At 39.5% G+C, this 21,913-nt stretch overlaps 1 protein-coding gene across 1 annotated transcript; it reads left to right on the top strand.

The window, feature by feature from the left end:
* Nucleotides 1-289: 289 nt before the first annotated feature.
* Nucleotides 290-21,433, top strand: LOC114092556 (uricase). The gene is made up of 8 exons (XM_027935102.1): nt 290-404; nt 3,220-3,473; nt 5,171-5,287; nt 5,386-5,464; nt 15,592-15,778; nt 17,236-17,359; nt 19,243-19,326; nt 21,359-21,433. The coding sequence occupies exons 1-8, from the start codon at nt 290-292 to the stop codon at nt 21,431-21,433; spliced, it is 1,035 nt and encodes a 344-aa protein (XP_027790903.1).
* Nucleotides 21,434-21,913: the final 480 nt, after the last annotated feature.

Genomic DNA, 21,913 nt, shown 5'->3' with positions numbered 1-21,913 from the left:
GACTCCCTGTGCACTCATTTCTGTCCTTCCTGGGTCTCTGCTCTCTGTTCAGTCTGTGGTAATCAGAAGGCACAGTTCTTATCTTCACTTTCTCAGGAAGAGGAAGTTCCTGATGGGGTCCTGGCTGAAGCAGCTCTTCCTGTATTGAAATCTTTTGTGTATTTTTGTTGACTATTCTGTGTCATCACACAAGCAGCGGAGGTGGTTAGCAGCAACATCCATTCATTCATGACACATTTATCAAGCACCTATTTATGTTCCAGGCACTGTGCTGAGTGTTGGCGTTGCCATGGTGACCAAGAAAGAACTTGTTCCTGCTTTCATAGTTTACTGTTTTGGAATGAATCAGGCACATGAAAAGGCAATTGCAGTACAATTTGACAAAGATTCTAAGGCAATAACAAGTATTTTGAGAGCACATAAAAAGAGGTACCTACTCCAGACTTGAAGGACTGGGTCAGAATACCTGGAGGAAGTGTTATCTGACATCTGAACTTCAACTAGAAGAAATGAGGCAGGCGAAGAGGTTGGTGGTTGGGTAGCAAGAAAAAGAAAGAATGTTCTAGAAAAAGGGAATAGCAAATTCAAAGGCCAACAGGCAGAGGAAGCTTGCCCAGCCTAGGCACCACAATTAGCACAGGATTGCTGAAGTAGAGTCTGAAGCAGGGTGTGAACAGGTAGGAAGCTGTAGAGGTGTGGATCTGAAGGGTGGCTGTCATGTAATCTCTCTGCGTCACATAGATACCACTTTACAAGCTTGTCTACCACAGCGCTTGGATATTCACTGCAGGGGATGGGACTGAAGACTACATTGTGCTGAGTCCTGCTGAATGTCGGAGACAATACTGATTTCAGAGATCTTTGACTCTGGATCCCAGTTCATGCCATTTAGGGGCTCCAAGCAGCCAAGTGCCTTTTCCCCCAGGTAGAACACCTTCTGGATCAAGACATGACAGAGTCTTCCTCCTACTGCTGCCAGCAGTGCTTTCCTCCTCCAAATTGGTGCCCCTGACCAATGTGCCTTGGCTGCTGTGGCTTCCACAGGTGGGCCTGACATGGTCAATGTTGCTGCTCAGAACAGAGTCAAACCCTTATTCACCAGCAGCCTACAGGTAGAGGTGGTTATCTTTATTGATGCAAATGGGAACACGAAGGCTCAGAGACATTAAATCACTTGTCACAAGCCACCAAGCTATAAGTGGTGAGCAGAATTTGGAACTGGTCTGATACCAAAGCCATTATAATTACACAAGAGTTTCTCCTTCCCTGTCGGTATTAAAATTCTTATTACAATCTCTCAGATATGCTGTCGGGTTCCTTATCTACCCTTTTCTTGATTGCAAGTTTCCTGAAGGTTGGATTCGAGGCCTTGGAGGGGCCTTTCCAAGAGTTTCCCTTCAGTTTCCTGGCTGAGAAGGACCAAATCCAGCCACCTCACTTCCACTGCCAGTGTGTTATAAGACTCACAAGAGCCTGCTTCATCCAGTTCCATCCCCAAAATTTGAAACAGCCTTTCATGCCACAGTTTGATTAAGGGAATAGTAATAATTTCTGTTTCCCTCAGAGGAACTCATAATTTTTTTAAGAAAAACAATTTTTTTTAGGTGACCCATTGTGTATCTGAGCATCTTAATTGTGCTATTTCAGTGAGGTTCCTTGTCTTCCTGCCCAGACTCCCACTGGGTGCTGTTTTCTGTTTATATTCATTTCTGTCACTCTCATTACCATTTTGATGTTCAATTTCCATGCTAAATGAAATAGGTTTCTCTCTCTCTCTCCTCTCTCTCTGTTCCCTCCTTTCAAACACCAGTAAAGCCAGTGACAAGTCTTGTGGATTCTGCCAATGGAGATGAACTAAAGCTCCAGCTTCAGACTAGCGTCCTAATGAATCACCAGGCTTTTATTATGTCTCTTTGCTAAAAGCATAGTTCTCTCTGCAGCCAGGTGGCTCTGGCTCTGCACTCCTGAAGGTAATCTGGACCCTGTCACCAATTATTCTTCTCCTTCCTGGCAGCAAATAGAAAAGGCGATTTTCAAATTGTTTCTATTGATCACAGGGCATTTTCTCCAGAATATCACTTTCTATATAAAAGGGCCCAGGATTAGTTCCAGTTAACATAGCCAAGAAATTTTAGAGACAGAAGGCAATTTACATAGTGGTCACTTTATAGTTTGGAGTCAACAAACTTGAGTGTGAATCCTAACTGTCATTTACTGAACTAGAGGAAGATGTTAAATCTCTTTGAACCTCAGTTTCTCCCTTTGTAAACCAAAAATATTAGCGCACAGATCTGTTAAAAGGATTAGATTAGTAGGAATTAACTATACAGAGCAAATTAGCATAGTTTTGACTCAGGATTTTAATTTTTTTTTTTTTTTACTACTTATCATTATCACTAGGAAGATCATCTACCTGTCTGTCTTCAGGGTAATCTGATATATTAAACTTTCTTTTGGGATTTTTTTTTCTATAGAAGTTCCCATTCTTCCTCAAAGATAGGATGTGATATTGCTTTCATAACTACTCTGGATCTTTTATAATTGAATGATAAAATTAAAGCTTAACCATATGGAGATTCTTCAGAAAACTTAGAATGGAACCAAGTTAAACTTGGCTATCCCACTCCTCGATTTATACCCAAAGGACTTAAAATCAGCATACTACAGTGACACGGCCACATCAGTATTTATAGCAGCTCAGTTTACCATAGCTAAACTACAGAACCACCTAGGTGCCCTTCAGATGAAGGGATAAAGAAAATGTGGTATATATACACAATGGAATATTACTAAGCCTTAAAGAAGAATGAAATTATGGCATTTGCTGGTAAATGGATAGAGCTGGAGAATGTCATGCTAAGTGAAATAAGCCAATCTCAAAGAACCAAAGGCTGAATGTTTTCTCCAATATGCGGATGCTAATTTACAATAAGTGGGGTGGGATAAGGAAGAATAGAGGTACTTTGGATTCAGCAGAGGAGAGTGAAGGGAGAAAGGGGTGTGGGAGTAGGAAGGATAATAGAATGAATTGGACATTATGATCCTATGTGCATACATGACCAATGTAATTCTACATCATGTACAATCAGAAGAATGTGAAGGTATGCTCCATTTATGTATGATGTATCAAAATGCATTCTACTGTCATGTATAACTATTTAGAACAAATAAAAAATTAAAACTTAAAGAAATTTCAGTTGACTTTTTGTTTTCATTTAGCCTTCTTCAATAAGATGATTATGTTTTCATTACAGAACGATGAAGTGGAGTTTGTGCGAACGGGCTATGGGAAGGATATGGTAAAAGTTCTCCACATTCAAAGAGATGGAAAATATCACAGCATTAAAGAGGTGGTGACTTCAGTGCAACTTACTCTGAGTTCCAAAAAGGATTACCTGTATGGAGACAATTCAGACATCATTCCTACAGACACCATCAAGAACACAGTTCATGTCATAGCAAAGTTCAAAGGGGTAGGCATCTTTCTTCATAGGTGCTGTCAATGTAATGGAGAATTCACTGTAAGATAGTTTGGGGGTGTTGCTTGATTTTTAAAGTTTTCATTACTTTTTCACCTATTTTTTTGACATTTAAGCCATTTTTAAAGTTTTTCTTTCTACCACAAGATTCTTAGTCTTGCAAAAAAAAAAAAAAAACACTTATATTTGCTTTTTCTTTCTTTCTTTCTTTCTTTCTTTCTCCTCTTTATTCTCTCTTTTTCAATCTTTTAGACTAATAATCCTATAGAACAAATGAACATATTATTGCTAATTACAGGGAAATCAGAATCCTGGGAGGATTTTAGAATGCAATTTAACACACTTTGTCATCTCTCTCTTTGAGCCCTATCATTTATTGTTTCTTTTAGAATAATGTGAATTTATAGTAGAAGGTAACATTTCTCTTCTTGTTACCCGGAAGAACATCTTGAAAATGAGATACATTCCTTTTTTATTGTTGAAATCTACTTTCCAGATTTTAATGCCTTCCTAGCTTACTCCCTTACCACTTACTTTCCATAAGTGGTGGTTAATTGTACTCTTCAAGAGTGACCTAGATCTGATAGAACATGATACTTTCATACTTCCACTTCCAGTTTCTTCAAATATGAATGGAGCTGTGCTGGTGGGCAATTCTAAATAAGTATTGATTTGCCAAGAAGTCTAAAAGGCAAGAAATATAGACTCAAAACTTATTTTTTTTCATTTTTTGCATGAAATCTATATCCATAACACATTAAATGAACATACTAATTGCAATGTAATTTCTATAAAGCCTATTTCCACTCTGAACCTTTCTCTTGCAAATCATAATGGCCCAGCAAAAGGAAAAGGCTGTGGAAAAAGAAATTGCTCTTAAAAAAAATTAGAATATAGGCCTGTACTCTGATATGGAAAAGGGCCAGCTACCAGAGTTTCCTGTATTTTCTGTTCTGGAGAAAAGTGAAGGAATGGACCTGAATGTTAAAGCAATTTAAGTTTATTTATTAGAGATGGAGTGACCATATAATTTCTTATCTAAACCAAGATACTTTTGAATGTGAAATAGGATGCTATTAATAATCATGCTGGGACAAATACAAAACAGAACTATGTTGGGGAAACCTTCAAATAGACAACTTTAATTATATATAAAGCTATTAGTAATTCACAGACCATGCTAGCACTTTAAAATATTGTCTGGAGATTAATATAGAGAATTTGTGAGAACACGGTGAACAGTTTCTGGGAGGGCAAAGCTGGGGATTATCAACAGAAGACCCATTTTCAAGGCAAGGCAGGTGAGATATTTCTTCATTAATATTTTTCCATGGGGAACCAGCAGACCCAGTTGCAGTGTTATGGAGGGTACTGTGATTGGTGTAGGTGATAATTGAGCTTACTATGAGAACAATCTGAATGACAAGTACCTTTTTGCTCATCCACTGCTATATCCTCTCCTGAAAGACAGGTTTCTTTAAAAAACAGGTTGGACTCTCAGCTGGGGATGGTAATCTATGAACACTTGGGAGATCCAATGAGAACTTGGTATAAGGATCAGTTTGTCTTTCTAATTCTATTCCTTTTATTCTATAAAGCAATTGACCAGGATCAAGCTCAATGAATATTTTTAAAAATATTTTTAAATTGGGAAAGTATTTGTGATCACTAAATTTTGTTTCTTTTTACAGATCAAAACCATAGAAAACTTTGCTTTGAATATCTGTGAGCATTTCCTTTCTTCTTTTAACCATGTCCTCCGAGCTCATGTCTACGTGGAAGAGATCCCTTGGAAACGTTTTGAAAAGGTCATCTCAGTCATTTATGGTCCTGATTTAATTAAAGAGATTGGCTTTGTTATATATGCTAAAATTTTATTGAAACCAAAATTTTCCCTAATTTTCAGAATGGAGTTAAACATATTCATGCATTTATTCACACTCCCACTGGAACACACTTCTGTGAGGTTGAACAGATGAGGAGCGGTAAGAAACCATTTTTTTTCTGTTTTAATTCTGTGAAGGCAATAGCATGTTTGTTTTTTTGACGTCTAAACAATTCTGTTTATTAACATGTATAAAAGCTGTAGAGAATATTTAAGGATTTTAAATCTGAAATGGGAATGAACATTGTGACTTTGGATTACATTAAAGAATTATCTACTTTTGCTTGAAAATATAAAAGTGGAACAATTAATTTTGTATCACAATCTGGAGGTTGAGTGAGGCAGATGATTTTTGTTATCCAATTTTGAGGTGAGGCAGGGGGGAAAAAAGGTCCAAACTGACAAAAACCCAAATCTCTGAATTTTCTCATCAATATTTTTTTGAACCATATCATGCTATAATTACAGTAATTTCTATAGGAAATAGTTACTAAATAACGGTTAGGTTTTCTTGACACTTTATTTGCATAATAAACTGCTGATAATAATGAATCTTATTTAAAAAACAATAACCATTATATAATTCTAGTTACCAAGAGATTTATAAATTAACATTATCACAATATCACAATACAGACATTATCACAATACAGACCTAATGAGTACTGATAATTAAGTGGAGCAAATATTAAAATCCCCAAATCCATATTCTACTAATTTTTTGAGGATGTCAGAGCAGAGTTAAATAATCCACTATGATTCAGACAAGACGACTTCTGAGACCATGGAGCCAAAGGTGGAAGAAATGTCTCTATCCCAATTAAAAAAGTAAGCTTCAATGATCATCATAAATTCATAGTATAGACTCTGAACATTTTTCCTGAAATTCCCTTTCCTTTTGGTCTATGTCTCTTTATCATTCTTCTCTAGCCATCCTCAGTATGAATTTGAGATGGCATCTGAGAAATGTCTGAAATACTATAAGGTCAATAAAATGAAAGGTCTCTCTTCATTCTGAGTTGTGTTGGATAATGCCCCTTTTAGAAAGTTCTGGTATACCAGCTATCATTTAATATTTTTAACACAATTCAGAGTCTAGATTTAGGTAGGGCCTTCTCAGTGTTTAGTTATGGTTACATGAAAGATTGAACAGCTGTATCAAGTTGAAAGAAATGATTTTTATCCTCTAAATGTGAAGTTGCATCATATAACTCTCTATGTTTTTAGTTAAAATGGCAATAACTTCTGTCCCTCCTACCTTCTACTCCTCCTCTTTTTCTTCCTCTTTATCTTCCTTCTTTCCTTCCTTCTTTCTTGCCTTAGGAGGAGAGAAAAGAAACTTTTCTTGACTGTTAAGCCAGTGTTTTCCTACCCAAACCACAGTGACTACCCTCATAAAACAGAAACTCTGAACCAGCTCTGTCTAACTGAAATAGACTTCAAATAACATACATAATTTAAAATTTTTCTAGTAATCACACTAGAAAAAAAAATGAGAAAAATTAAATTTGATGATATATTTCATTTGACCCAAAATATCAAAAATATCTTTATGCAATAAATGTAAAAATAACAAATGAAATTTTTTACATTCTTTAAAAAAATATTAAGTGTTATCTCAGTGGCTTAGGAGGCTGAGGTAGGAAAATCACAAGTTCAAAGCTAGCCTCAGCTAGTTAGTGAGGCCCTAAGCAACTTAGCTAAGACCCAGTCTCAAAAACAAAACAAAACAATTAAGTCTTTGAAATCCTGTGTATATTTTATATTTATAGCACATCTTAACTCATACTCATCATATTTCAAGTGCTTAATAGCCACATGTGGGTGGTGGCTACTTTATGGATCAATATATCTCTCAACTGGTTTTCAAAGATGTTCAGGACACTGAGCACAGTCCTCATTTCATTTTCAGTTATATAAAATAACAGCAGGGAATAGAATTAGACTTCAGGACAGCTGATTAAAAAATTAAAAAAAAATTTATGAAATGTTTATGTAAAGAGTTTATGTCATTCATTCCTGTATCATTCATTCAACCATTAGATTTTAGACACTTATTACATACACAAGGGACTGTAGATAAAGAGATGAGTATTGCTGATGTTCTCCCTGACCCTAGTAAGTTTACAGGAGATGATGGGAGCCAGATCTATGAACAGATTCACTGCAATATGAGGGACTAAACACCACAACCAAGGGATTGAAGGAATGATAAGGGAACAAAAAGCACAAGAAAATAACTCTGCCCCGGAAAGCCTGGAAGTCTGACAAGGGAGAAGAAATATTCCAAATGACTTTTGAAAAATAATTCAGAACATGCTGGGCATGGAGAAAGGGGCATATAGGGAGAAGAAATGGGACACATACATGTAGGATTCACAAAGGAGTAGAAGAAGGAAATTGAAATGTTTTGAGCATCAGCCTCAGGCAGAGCACTGAGTTAGGCAAATATTTGATTGTTGAAAAGACAAAACATTTAAGGACGAGGAACAGATTCAGTGGGTCTGGTTCCTAGAATGGAAGAGGTGGAGATGAGGATGAAGAAGTTGGCCCAGATTGGACTCTGAAGGGTTTTATGGGCTGTATTAACAAATTTAGTGTAAGTCCAGGGCATTTTCCCCCCAACAATGGTTAAGCCCAGAGATCTTGGGGTCAGAATGAATTCTTTGAGCTCTACTAGCTAATAATTTTGTGGTCAGGAACAAGTGAGTTATACAATTTAAGTGAGTTTTTATTTGCAACATGAGGATGTCAGTGCCTATTCTATAATTGTCCAGAGAAATGAATGAGACAAGTATTAAATTAATTTTATTAGAGCACTTAGTACAGTGCCTGGCACACAGGAAGCTCTGCTTAGATAGCAGCCATAATTATTGCTTAGTATGACAACGGAGAACCACAGGAATCTTTAAGGGTCAGGTGAGTGAGTGAGGGTGCCTGCATGTCTGCACTTTTGTTCAGGAACTCTGACCAAAGTCTGGTGAACAAGGCTCCTGGAGAAGGAGGCAGCAGTAAGACATTTGGAGAGATGAAGATGTGACGGGGTCTGAACGAAGGCAGTAGAAGTAGAGACGGAAAGATTCAGAGGTTGCTGTGGGCATCGTGTGAAGATGTGTGCAGTGGTAACCATTGGGTCTCAGTGTTTGGGTAGGGCTGGGAGGTTGGAGGGAAGGTGGAAATAAAGTAGCCCCCAAAGGGAGAGGACTGAGGAATCAACTAATGATATAGATAAGGAGGATGTTTATGGGGGAGGGTGGTGAGTTTCAGAGTATGGGATAGAGAAATATTTGGGGACCATCAGCACACTGATAGATCAAACATAGGAAAGGAGATCTTTCCAGAAAAGCACATTAGATGAGAAGAGGAAAGATGAGAGCCTGGTGGAAATTTCTCAAAGAGTGAGACAGGAGAATGGTCAAAGGGGAGGTATGGGGCAATGATGTCATGAAAGCAGAAGGAAAAAATATGATTCAAGAAATTAGGGATAGATTTTGAGGTGACAGAAGGCATAACAAATTGGTCTGTATGTAATAGCCCATCACAAGAAGCTTCTTTTTGTATAAGTCAAGTTCAGTGTTCGTTTGTGGGAGCTCTGCTCCATGAAGTTATTCAGAAATCAAGGCTAATGACAACTTTATATTTTTAGTCTTTACTTTTTGGGGTTACTTGGGAGTTGATTCCTATGCTGGGCAACTAAGAGAGGGAGAGATATTGGAGGAGAAAAAGGAAGGGGCAAAACCTTCCTTTTTCTTCCATCAGCACCAGGCCTGAAATGACACAGTGGCACAGAGCACTTTTACTGGGGAGGGTCACATAATCACTCTGATTGCAAGAGAGGCAGCAAAATGCAGTCTGCTGTGCCCAGGAAGAAGAGGAAACAATTACGTCTCTGCCACAGGAGGGTTAAGAAGTTTGGAAGTTAAGAAGTTAAAAGAGGACTCAAACAAACAAACTAAAAAACTCTGCTATTAGCAAATAGATATCATTGGTGACTTTTACAAAAATACTTCTAGCACAGCTATCTAGGTTGAAGTGAAATGGCCAATGACCTGCTGACCATTAAAAAAAAAAGCTTCTTTTTTTCCAGAATTACCTGGAATTAGTATCTACCTGAATTCTAATAACTTGGCTATTATAGAATGGAAAACCTAACCAGGGCAATCAGGTTAAACCTTTTCTTCCTGCAGAAAGCTACAGAGTTTCTGGGGACTGAGGTCACTATGGCCTATTGTTCCAAAGGCTCCAGATTGAATCATCTAGAGCCTAGCCCTCCTCTGAGGTCATGTAGGGCTGGCAGGGATCAGGGTATGGGAGGAGGCATCTTTTGCCCTAAGTGTACACAGGTACACGTGTGCACAAGTATGTGAATGTGTGTGTCTTTCGGGGTTGTGATACAAGGAAAATGTTTGTACACGTCCCTCTTTGGAGAGTAGGGATATATTTTTTTTGATAGCCAAGTTTAATTCTTAATTTGCTTATTATCTGAGAGCTAAAACTGCAGGAATTGTGACCATGAGTCAATATTACAAGCATTGTCATAAGAAATGCCCTTGTGTGGGTTTAACAGAAGAAAATAATCATCATCTTAAACACACACACACACACACACACACACACACACATCAACTCCAATTGTGAAGGCTGCTGTTACAAACCTGAATAGTGTCTTTTATGGGGGGCTGACTAGATCATGAGAATTCTTCCCCCTCAAACACATGCACTGCACTTAGTCACTCATTCCACTATTCAACTCCTAAAAGAATTTTTTTTCCCAGTAGGATATGTCACTGGGCTTCTTCTGATAGAATGGGTTCACTGCTATCTATCAACGATCAAATAGTTATAGAAAGCCTACTGAGTCTCTTGGGGCCATTTTAGGCCCTGGAAATTGCTCTAAGCCTCTCATTACATTATTTCCTCCTAGGGAATCTTGAAAGCCATGTCAATGAGCTGTATTTTTAGGTATTCCAAAGTCTTGTGGTTCATTGAGTAACTCTTGACGAGAGGAAGAAATTTGTTGACCTGAACAGCTGAGGACTGCTCTTGTGTTGGTGACTTTCCCCAATCTTGAGAGGGGAGCTAGGCTCTGCAGATGTGATGCAGTTTGTTGGGTGAGGTATCATACAGAATCTGGATCTTTGACTTTCTCGCAGCGTCTCTGTTGAACTACAAGCTTAGCTGAGCCTTGACATCACTGGGGTGGTTGAGTCACTAATGAACTTAATCAGCCCGAAACCTCTGCACTGTTTGTGTTAGACTTCACAATTCTTTATGCATCACATTTCTCCTATTCTGACACTAATTATAAAAATTCAGCTAAAGCATAGCTAAATAGAGAAATGGAAGATGGAGTAGAGATCTCAAGTAAGAGATACTGTCTTCTAGTAGTAAAGAAAAAAAAATAGCAACACACGGTTAATTGATGTGAAGGGATGGTGTTATGGCAGGGGGCTGATGAAATCAAAGTCCAGGAGGAGAACAGATTTAAGAGGTGACAGTTTGACAGGTGGGGAGGGGAGAACCAGGGTGAAGATGGACTCTGCCAAGGAGCCTGTTGATGTCTTTCTGGTATCAAGATGCAAGGTCTTCAGTTTCTCCATGAGAAAAGTTCTTGGCAGACCAAGGTCTTACAATCACCTTAATCATTTCTTAGTTGTACCAAAGCCTGACTTCTTCCCATCCAGGTGATGTCATCTCTCCCCATACAGAATCACAGGGAAGGGGCTTTCATGCACGTTGCATGAGCTAAATGGACTCTCAAAGGCAAATGCAATTTAATTGATCTTCACTTTTTTTCTAGCACTTTACAAGTTTGAAATATTCTAGTAGAATGATTTATATAGTTTTAAAATATCCTCCTTTTAGCTATTTGTGTCCTTTTTGGAGGTGTTAAATGTGGAAGCAATTATCCTCTTCATGACAGTTTTTTTTTTCTTGGCTCAGTAAAGCTTTGTGCTTTGTGACACCTGATGCGTAGGTAAAGGATTGGGCTTATTTTCTATTAATTTGCTGTGAGTTCTTTCCCTTAGAGAGCTAAAGGGTAGATGTATGCTTCTCTAAGAGATAAACTGCAGTCTGTTAAGTGTGTAGGAGGACACTAAGAGCTAGAAAAGATTATGTTCTAGCAAAGTAAAATGTGAAAAATCTTCCTTTAGCATTACTCCATAACCATGGCAGAAAGGAGGACAGAAAAGCTGATTAAGTGGTTTCACAGGAAGTAACCTAGAAAAGGACAGTCTTCTTGGTTGAATTACTTCTTGTTAGTCTAAATTGGAATCTCTTGGAGTGCGTGTGAGGCATCATATTTTTAGTTGATGGCCCCATGAATTTGAAAGCCTCAGGTCCCTACCAGTGTTTTGGAAGCTGGGGCACTGCCAAACAGAGGAGATAAAATAAGCTCTCTGATTTCATCCAGTTTGTCTAATGTGTGCCAAGAAAAAAAATTCTTTTAACTTTGAAGAGAATAGTTTTTTTGTTGTTGTTGTTCATGAAACGATGGAAGCACCAGAGGAGATGGTTTGTGCTCTGCCAAAACTTGTGGCAACAGTTAATTGTTTGGGGGAACACGAGATATTTTATGCTGTGGGAAACTGTTGCCAAAACACACTACAAATGCAACCGTTTTCTCCATTTTCAGACTCCAGTGAAAAAAGAGTAGATCATTTTAAAGTGGCCTAGGGAGACTGACACTCCTCTGATATCAATAAATCTCATCTCAGGGCTGGCAGTGGACTGGATGGCACAGGAGAAGTAGTTTTCAGAACCCAGTGAGGCTTTTGAAAAGCATGGGAAACATTGATAGTTGGAAAAGTCAATTTTGGCAAAATCACCGCAATGACTTACAGAGTACCTTCTATATGCAGCTATCTATTAAGCCCTTCATATGCATTGTATCGACTCCAGGGAACAGGTATGATTGTCATCTCCATTTTACAGGTGAGAAAAATAAGGTAGAAAGAGGTTAGGTAATTTCTTCAAGGTTATAGTGCTCATAAAATGGGAGGTTGAAGAATCAGGAAAAAACTGAGATTTGAATTTAGGGAAATCTGAGTCCCAAAGCTGCAGAATCCACAACCACTTTGCAATGCTGCATTCAGGAATCCTTCTATGAATAAGCCCACTGGACAAGCCAAAGTCTAATTGGCTTACCAGATGCAGACAATCAAGGCCAGCTATATTGGAAAAGATGATGCAGGTTAAGATTATCTTTGGTTATTGTTCACCTTTTTATTCCCATCCCATGGTTTCTACTACTTGTTTTAACTCCACTCTCAATTGCAAACCTATGTTTCATTCTTATAGGATTTTTTTTCTAGGAGGATTTACTACTAGAGGTAGATTCTATTTATTTACAAATGCTAAAGACAAATTATTATTATTATTATTATTATTATTATTATTATTATTATTTTGTAGTGCTGGGAATTGAACCCAGGGCCTTGTGCATGCGAGACAAGCACCCTGCTTACTGAGCTATATCCCCAGCCCTGAAGACAGAAATTTTTAAGGAATAAGAGCATTTCCAAGATAGAAGCCATTTTTAAAACTGATGCTTCAATCTCCATTTCAGATCAACAAAAATTGTATTTTCAGGCTGGGACCAGAGGCCCTCAAAGAATACAGGAAAACGAGAGGCAGTCACCTTTTCATCTCTTGGAAAGGCCTCTTACAGTACAGAAATGGGGAAAAAGAGTTAAAGGGAAGAGAAAACATTGCACAGATGGAGAGTGATATAAAAAGGGGGCAGAAAAGCATGGAATCTCATATGTGGTGCTGAATTTAAACTCCACCTCTGCCAGCTTCTAGCCGTGTGATTATGGGCAGATGAATAAAAATCACCTGCATAAAAATACCTACTTTCTAAACTTCTGAGGATTAAGTAAGATAAAGACTGAAAAAGGCAACAGCCAAAGGCATGATAACTACAGACAGGACATTTTCAGCCAATATTGATCCTCCTCTCCTCTCCCCTTTCTACATGGTGTGTGAGAGTTGAAAGGAATCAGGAAGAGAAACAGGGAAAAATTGAGGGAAGTAAACTGTCTAGAAGAGAAAAAGACTAAGCTGTGAAACTCTTATTTTATCAATCTTGCTACACTCATTTATTGAACAAATAACTATTGATGACTTCTTCAATTCTCTTGGGTTTGATATTTAGATTCACCGCATTTAAAATACGCATTCTGTGGGACCATGTCATTATACATTTAGGTCTGATAAACCCAGCCAACTGAAAGCGTTGAAGCATTGCTATCCTTCTCTTGATCTTTCTTCAGATGTAGCTCCCAATGAGAACTTCAGAAAGTGAAACGATTATCATTTTATGTTATACCACATTATCCTGGAACACTCTGCACAGAACAGTTTATTTAATCAGAACATATTTAATCAGCAGATCTACCACTAATTTCTGGTCATTGTGCTTTCTGGTAGGTGCACCCATAGAGCACTAAAAATATCAAAATATGTCATTGTTTACCTATCTCTGAAACCCACACCTCCTCAGGGAACTGCAGTGATTAAATCCACAAAGGTGATATGAACCAATGGATGCTTAAGAACGTCCTTGGACGTGAATTCATATATGAGCGTAGGAAAGTTATAACTGCTTCATTCCCCCCTATTTCCATCCCTCCTCCCTTCCTTCCATTCCCCTTTGTCTAATCCAATGAACTTCTACACTTCCCCTCCCAATCCTCCCTTGTTACCATTCACATATCAGAGAGAACATTCTACCTTTGGTTTCTTTAAATTGAGAATCGAGTTACATTCCTTGTCTTCAACTAAGACCATGTAGTAGTGATACCTGAGACCTCTGGCCTTTAATTTTTAGGCTAAACAGGTCAAGAGGGACATGTATTTTTCAGGACCAAATTAGAGACTGAAAGGAGATGGACTTAATAATTCTGGTGTGGCACTTTGCTATTGGGACTTCTCTGAGTGCATTGTCCACTGTCCTCACCAGTCTGTGCATACAAAAAAGGTCATGATGATGTTGATCCCTGAATTTTCCTAGTCTTATGGCTTCCTCACTGTTAAACTGCTAGACTTGTGCAGTCAAACTCTCTCACCTTCTGGTAGCCTCAAAGGGATCTTTGTCTCATGTGTGCTGAGGAAGAAGTTTGCACCCATTGGGTCAATTGCTACCTCTCCCTGTTCTCTTCAGGCTCCACTAAACTGCTGGAGCTTTTGTGGGTTCCATATAGAAAGAGAAAGGGAACACTCCTCTCCCTAATTCTGTGTCCCACCTGTCACCTGGGCCCTGAGCTGTAACTTCTTGGCACACAAGTAAAGGGTTTCCTTGGATTATGCCTGTTACCCCTCTACCTGCCTTATCACCTTATGAGAGGACAGTTAATATGGGGGAGCCATATCATCCCCTCCATTTTTTCAACTCTCCCCTGTCTCCCCGAGGTACCCATGAACAAACTTCAGCCAAAAAACTAAAGTCTTCTCCATCATCCAAATAAATAAATAAATAAAAAGTCTATGTGGATACAATTTAGGCAGATCCATGCCTGTGAATCACAGCCTCATCTTCCCAGTTTAAATTTAGGCTCAGCCAGGCCCACGCTGCTACCCATTCATGAAGTTGTCTAGATTTGCTGAGCTAATAACCACAGGGGTACTGAGACGTCACTAGGATCTAGTGGTGTTCAAAGTCACCAGCCACTGTAGATAGTCAACATGAGGGCTACCCACCCCCATAAAGGGGTTACAGTAGTAGAGAGAAGATCTGCTCTTGAGGAGCTTATTATTTTATTTCAGCATGATTTTTCATCAAATGAGATGGAGCTTAAAACTTGTAGAGTAATTTGAGGTCTTTGATTCTGTAATGAATGACTGGAGATCCTATTTCAAATAGAGAGGTAAGAGAAGATGAAGTCATAAACAGAACATTGCCTTCTTACTGACATCTAGCACCTTGTGTATAGCTGAGAATTTATTTCTGTGGCTTTCAACACCATATGAGGGTTTATTCTCAGACTTTCAGTTTTCTTAAAGCAGGAGAAGCAGGGATTCATGGAATCCAGATATAAGGAAAAGCATAACAACCTTATCAATTTGAGGAGACAGGAAGATGGAAAACATGAGCAGAAGATGTAGTTCTTTGTGCAAACACAGTGTGCCACATTTTACTGGCCCGGGTCCACGGTGCTAGATGTCAGTAAGAAGGCAATGTTCTGTTTATGACTTCATCTTCTCTTACCTCTCTATTTGAAATAGGATCTCCAATCATTCATTCTGGAATCAAAGACCTCAAGATCTTGAAAACAACCCAGTCTGGATTTGAAGGATTCCTGAAAGACCAGTTCACCACCCTTCCTGAGGTGAAGGACAGATGCTTTGCCACCCAAGTGTACTGCAAGTGGCGCTATCACCAGAGCAGACACGTGGACTTTGAAGCTACTTGGTATGACTGAGTGTTAGGATGTGAAGTGCAGGCAGGTGGTATCTGCCCTTTTCCCAGGGGCCTAGAATTCAGAGTCTTAGATATAAATGGAAAATTTAGAGGCTATTCAACTCAATCTCCCCATTGTTCCGAAAACCCTTCTTTATTTTGCTTAAATCAGAGGCTCTCTAGAGTGCATCAGAATCACCTGAAGGCTTGTTAAAATAAAGATCACTAGGCCTACCCCCACTGCTTCTGATTCTGCAGGTCTTGCGGGGGAGACTGAGAATTTGCCTTGGTTATAAACTCCCAGGTGATGCTGACGCTGCTGGACTTTAAGAAACACTGCATCACATGGAGATGATATCTAGCCTCAGTGCCTCACAGTGATGCTGACATGGCTGAACCAGGGTGACCAACCTTTCCCAGTTTGCCAGGGACTTTCCTGGTTTCAACACTGAAATTCCCATGTCCCAGGCAACCCTTTGATCCTGGGCAAACTGGGACAATTGGTCAACCTAGGCTAAATGCAAAATAATAGGATATTCAGAGAAGTGCTCTGTAAATGGCAAATTCTTTAAAAAGGTAAAGGTATGATGATTATTATAATATCTTTGACAAGGAATAATTAGGCTGCTGAACTCCCTGGGCTTGCTTTTTAACTAGATATCTTATTTCTTCACTGAAGCTCTAATTGTTAGAAATTTCTACCCTAGGATGAGCCGGAATCTGCTCCTCCCCCACGTAGTTTCCTCCCACTGGTATAGTTTTTCTCTGTTTTTTTTTTTTTTTAATTATGTGATAGGTTTTAAAATGCTTGAGGAGAACTTCCTCTCAGTCTTCTGTTTTCCCTTTTTAATTTCAGGCTCCTCTAGGCAGCAGGAGCCTGCTATATTGATGTTGAAAAGAGCATGAGATTAAACATGCCAAAGTCAGGGCAGTGTTCTGGGTCTTTCACTTGAGACAAACACTCAGAGTAGATCACAAACTTTTGCACTCAGATTCATCATCTCTAAATTGGGGAGAATAGTAGTGCCTGCTTCAGCTACATTAAGAAGTCAATGACAATGTCCATAAAATGCTTAAGCTGAAGATTGGCAGGGAGTAAAACTCCAAAGGCAACAGTCAAGGAACCAGCCTATCAGGGCTGTGAGAGGGTTAGAGTGTTTGGGTGTTCGCTTCACTGGTTCTTCAAACATGGTGAGAGATTTACTTTAAAAAGTCCATTAGGCCCTGGTGCTAATCCATGAAGACAGCCTGGTACATTCAGTGTTTGCTGAGTGGTGTGTGTATACGCGTTTGTATGTCTGTAGGGAAATGGGAAGTGAGTTTTGTTTTGTTTTTTGACATTATGGGAGAATAATCTCTTATAAAACCATCAATACAATTGCTTTCCGGGGGACAGAAATGTCACTCCTTAGTTTAATAATGTGTTCTTAAAATGTGGTTCCCTGAGAGTCTCCTTCCCTGTGTTTCAGGGACATTGTTCGAGACATCATCCTGGAGAAATTTTCTGGGCCTTATGACAAAGGCGAGTACTCACCCTCCGTCCAGAAGACCCTCTATGATATCCAGGTGCTCACGCTGAGCCGGATTCCCGAGGTATGTTTTGTCACTTGCCATTCTGAGGATTTAGAGAACTTGTGTCTCCTGTCAGCTCTGAGAAAGAGTTGAGAGTTAAAATAGGAAAGTGGAAGACACATGAAAAATGACATCTGTTGTTGTTCAAAAGCTTGTTATAGCAAGTGAGAAGAGAGCAAAAATGGAAAAATCTGCTCAGCCTAAAAACACAGGCCACTGATATAGTTCTTTAGTTTTGTTGAAAATGCTTTGAATCTTTTCAACCTGCCACTTATTTAAGTCATTCAGGACACTTCAATGCCTTGATGAGATAATTAGATGGAGCTTCTATGTTTTAGTGGTTCCAGAGAATGAAAGATAGTTGTAAAGGGATTCATTCTATCATCCATCTATTTATTTGATGTTATTGGTTATTATGCCTCTGGCAGTACACAAAGGATACAAAGATTAATTAGACAATATCCTACCCCCCAAAAGTGGATAATTCAGTGAACAAAGAAAATTTGTAAATAAACAATACAATAGAAAGGTAGATAATGATGGAAATACAGAGAAAGCATTTAACTCAGGCATTGGAGACAGGGATAGCCAGATTTTCCAGAGGGAGATGTGTGTGTGCTCAGTCTTTAGGGACAAGTAGGGGTAATTTGGGCTTCTATGCTAGGGTGAGGAAGCAGAGTAGGTATGGCGGTAACAACATAATATTATTATTTACTACTAAGAGTTAACAATATATGAAGTACTAGAACTGAAAATCCTTCCATGTGAGTCCTTCCTTCTACATATATGACAGAAACTAATCAAGAGGGCCTTTGTAGACTTATTTATATAGCCTTTACCTTATCCTGAGAGCCCTTAGGAGCCACTGAAGAGTTTAAGGCAGGTGCGGTGTGGCCTGATTTGCACTCTAGAAAGAATACTATGCCAGCAGTATGATGAACTAAAAGGATGATGGGGCCTCAGGCAAGGGGACCTGTTGGGATGCTGTTGCAGAAATATGCAAGGAGAGCCTGGGCCCAGCCATGATGGAGTTGGAAAGGAGAAGTACACTCCTTAGACCTGGACAAGAGGGTCTTGTGCCACGGGTCAGCACTTCAGAGAACCCCTTCAGACCTTCCTCTGGCTATGCCTCCTTCTATTGGATAAAGAGTTGGTGGACCCAAGGCAACAAACTCTGCAGGGGCTCACACAGCCCCCCAAACTTCCTGCCCAAATTCCTTCCAGAACCTGAGAAAATCTTTTCTAGAGACCAATCTCCAGAGGGCACATGGTGCTATTGGTGTGTCCACAGTTGGACCTGAGAGTGGACAATGGGGCAGATGTTTGCAGGAGGTATTGATGGGACTTGGCATGTGATCTGGAGTATCTGCCCACACAAGTCCAAGAAAAAGGGTGGAGTGGGTCAAGAGCAGAGTTGGCTCTTTCCATGTAGTATGTTTTGAAATGACACGCCAAAGCACGAGAGGATTGACATTAAAACCTAGCCTTACATGAAAGTATATTTGTCAGGTTAGGATAGACATATTTCACTTAACATTTTTAAGCTTGATTTATAACTTTTAATTCTTTATACGTGTGGGGACAGGCTTGGAGAGGAGGGAATGGAATGAGGAGGAGTTTAGGATGTTGACTGGTCTCTTCCTGGAGGCCAGTTGGATGCTGAACAGTTCTCCTAGGTTTCTAACTTGAGGAGCACTTATTTTTTCAGAGAAGCAGGTTTTGTATACTGAGGGGAGAGAAATGGGCCACCATCTAATAATAGGACTAGCCAGAGAGAACAGAGTTGGGCAGTAGTGGAACACCAGAGGGTGTCTCGAGGTCTAGTGGGGGCTGAGGGGAGTGGAGTGACAGAGAGTGTGAGACTCACAGTTGCCCAATGTGATGCGTGCTATTGTGGATTCCAGATAGAAGACATGGAAATCAGCTTGCCAAATATTCACTACTTTAACATAGACATGACCAAAATGGGCCTGATCAACAAGGAAGAGGTAAGAGAAGTTTAAAAATATTTAAAGCACATTTCTGCTATCCCCTCCCCCCACCTTAATGCCTCTTTGTAAATTTGAGATGATAATATCACTGACTAAAACTCTAACAGCTGCTGCTTTGGGGAATATTTATAGTTGCCACTGATTAGAGCCCTCTTAGACTATGGGACTTTCAATGCCTGAGGCTGAAGTACCCCAGAAGTGGACCAGTGATTACAGGGGAGGGCGGGAAGTTGCAGAGAGGAAGAGACAAAGAAGGAACAGAGTGTGCCCAAGGAAACAGCTCCGAGATCTGCTTCTCGGAAAAGTGCCACACAAGGTCGCCGCTTCATTATTCCTCCATCACGAGGCAATGATGAGAAGAAAAGATTCTATTTTCATTTTCTTTCATCATCTCTACCTTTTGATTAAGTAGTCAATTCAGTAGCACACAATACACCCAGGAAAGATGAAAGCGTATTTGTGTTTCTAGTTGCAATTACAGGAGGCAAGATGAGGAAACTCATCTATTGAAAGGAAAGTTTTGTCTTGGAAAAATGCACTGGCCCTGACGTGTTTTCAGCTGTGGCAGAAGGTTAAACCACTCAGTGTGTCTGACTAGGCAACCCGATGTCCTGACTGGTGGTCTGTGTGGTCAGTTCCTGGGAGATTAGAACTGTCTCTCCCCCATCGGCCACTTTCAAAATGGTAGAATTTCTCCACTGTGTTAGTCTGAAGATAGCATTTTGGGTCATTTCTTTTAGTATATGGTAGAGAGTGAAAAAGGAAAGGGGCCATCTATTGGCATGGCTCTGCTGCTGTAGACTCATATTTCTTGGTAGACAAAGATTAATAAAAGGGTTTCCAGAAGGGCCCACATTCTGGGCCTGCTAACCAGCTGCAGGTGGATGCTGGAGGATGACATTGAAAAACAAAGGTCACACTTAGGTGTGTGTAGAGGTGATCTCAAGCCTGCTATTGTAGGGGAGGGCAACTTTAGTTCCTTGCATTGTTTGTTCTACTAAAAGGAAAGGCAAAAATATTTGCCTCAGAGGAAAGAACGGAAGATGATTTCCAGAATTTCATTAATTAGGATTTAAAGTGTTATTCCAATGATTATCTGCTAAAGGGCCGGAGGGAGATCTGAGAGGAATCTTGGTCATATCCACCAGAGGCAAAGCAAATGGGCTCAGTCAGAAAAAGCATCAGGTATCATGACTAGAGTTTAGCTCAGGATCCCAGGCAAAGAGAGGAGGGTTTCTTTGGTGCTCCTGAGCCTCAGCCCTGCACTGATCCTTCTAAGGGCTTACTTGTAGGCTGAGGTCTCAGATGCCCTCCCTCTGAGAAGTCAGACTCACAACCCCCTTCTAAATCCCAGCTGGGTTTCTGGAGGCCGAAAAATCCAATTTACTTGGGTCAAGTCTTTGTATAAAGGCATATGAATGGCTGAAGGAGTTGTCACTGTACCTTGGGGATGACTGGAGCCACTCTCAGACCGTCACTCTGGTGTGTACAGAGTGGAGGCAACACACAAGAAGCAGGAAGTTGAGGCACACGAACAGCAAAGAAAAGTGACAAATGACAGGGTGAGAAGATAAAGGAACTCAGAAATCAGAGCTGCCTGGAGCCCTTAGCACTGTGCTGGCAGTCCTGTGGACCTCAGATGCTCTCGAGGGCATGGCTGGATTGTAGCATTGGATCATGATCGATATGCAAAGTGAGTCATCAAGAAAAGGTCAAATTGTATTAACTATACTCTACTTAAAAGCAGGGACATATAATGCATTTTAGAAGCATTTATATCCCAGTGATTACAAATTTTAAAAAAAAAAAAAAACCTCTTTAATTTTCTGGGAAACTGACTCATCTCTCAACTAAGGCCAGAAAAAAATAAAGCAATACCATGCTTGAAGTGACTTTACTGTAGGGCATTTTACTGTTTAACAAATTGTTTTTGTTGTTGATTTAAAATTCATAGAAAGGAAAGGGCTATTTTGATGTCTCTGAAGTTACCATGTGTGTGTTTCTGTTTTTTTTTTTTTTTTCCCTACAGGTCTTGCTGCCATTAGATAATCCATATGGTAAAATTACTGGTACAGTCAAGAGGAAGCTGTCTTCAAGGCTGTGACCTTGTGGTATAGGAATCCATTCTCAGTTGAGAAACTACTTCATTTGCGATGCTGCAGATTGTAGTGTGTGAGTCATTTAGCCACCCAACTTTCCAATGTAGTACATTGATTATTCACTTTCCTTCTGTACTTTTCTGATACTTGACTCAGCAAGGCATTTTGTGGATTACCTTATTAGTAATAATAACATGCTTTGTGGATAAAATTTACTTTAAAAACACTGAGCAGTATTAGAACAATCACAAACCAATATTTCTTTTTGGTGGTCTTGTGCCTTCCTGTCTTGGAGATTTAGAATCAATTCATTAATGAAATAATTATGAATTAATGGAGGTGCCACATCAATTAATTTGAGCATGAATTGAAGAAGCAAATATTGTTTTCATTGTAGCAATGCTTCTGGGGAATGCAGAAAATATAATAAAAGCATATTGAAAAATATCATCATTGGGACTCCAATTAACTGAATATTTGAATTT

The sequence above is a fragment of the Marmota flaviventris genome, chromosome 10 (genome assembly GCF_047511675.1).
Source record: "Marmota flaviventris isolate mMarFla1 chromosome 10, mMarFla1.hap1, whole genome shotgun sequence".
Taxonomy (NCBI): domain Eukaryota; kingdom Metazoa; phylum Chordata; class Mammalia; order Rodentia; family Sciuridae; genus Marmota; species Marmota flaviventris.
Note: the sequence above shows the minus strand (reverse complement) of the source record. Positions and strands in the feature narration are given on the sequence as shown.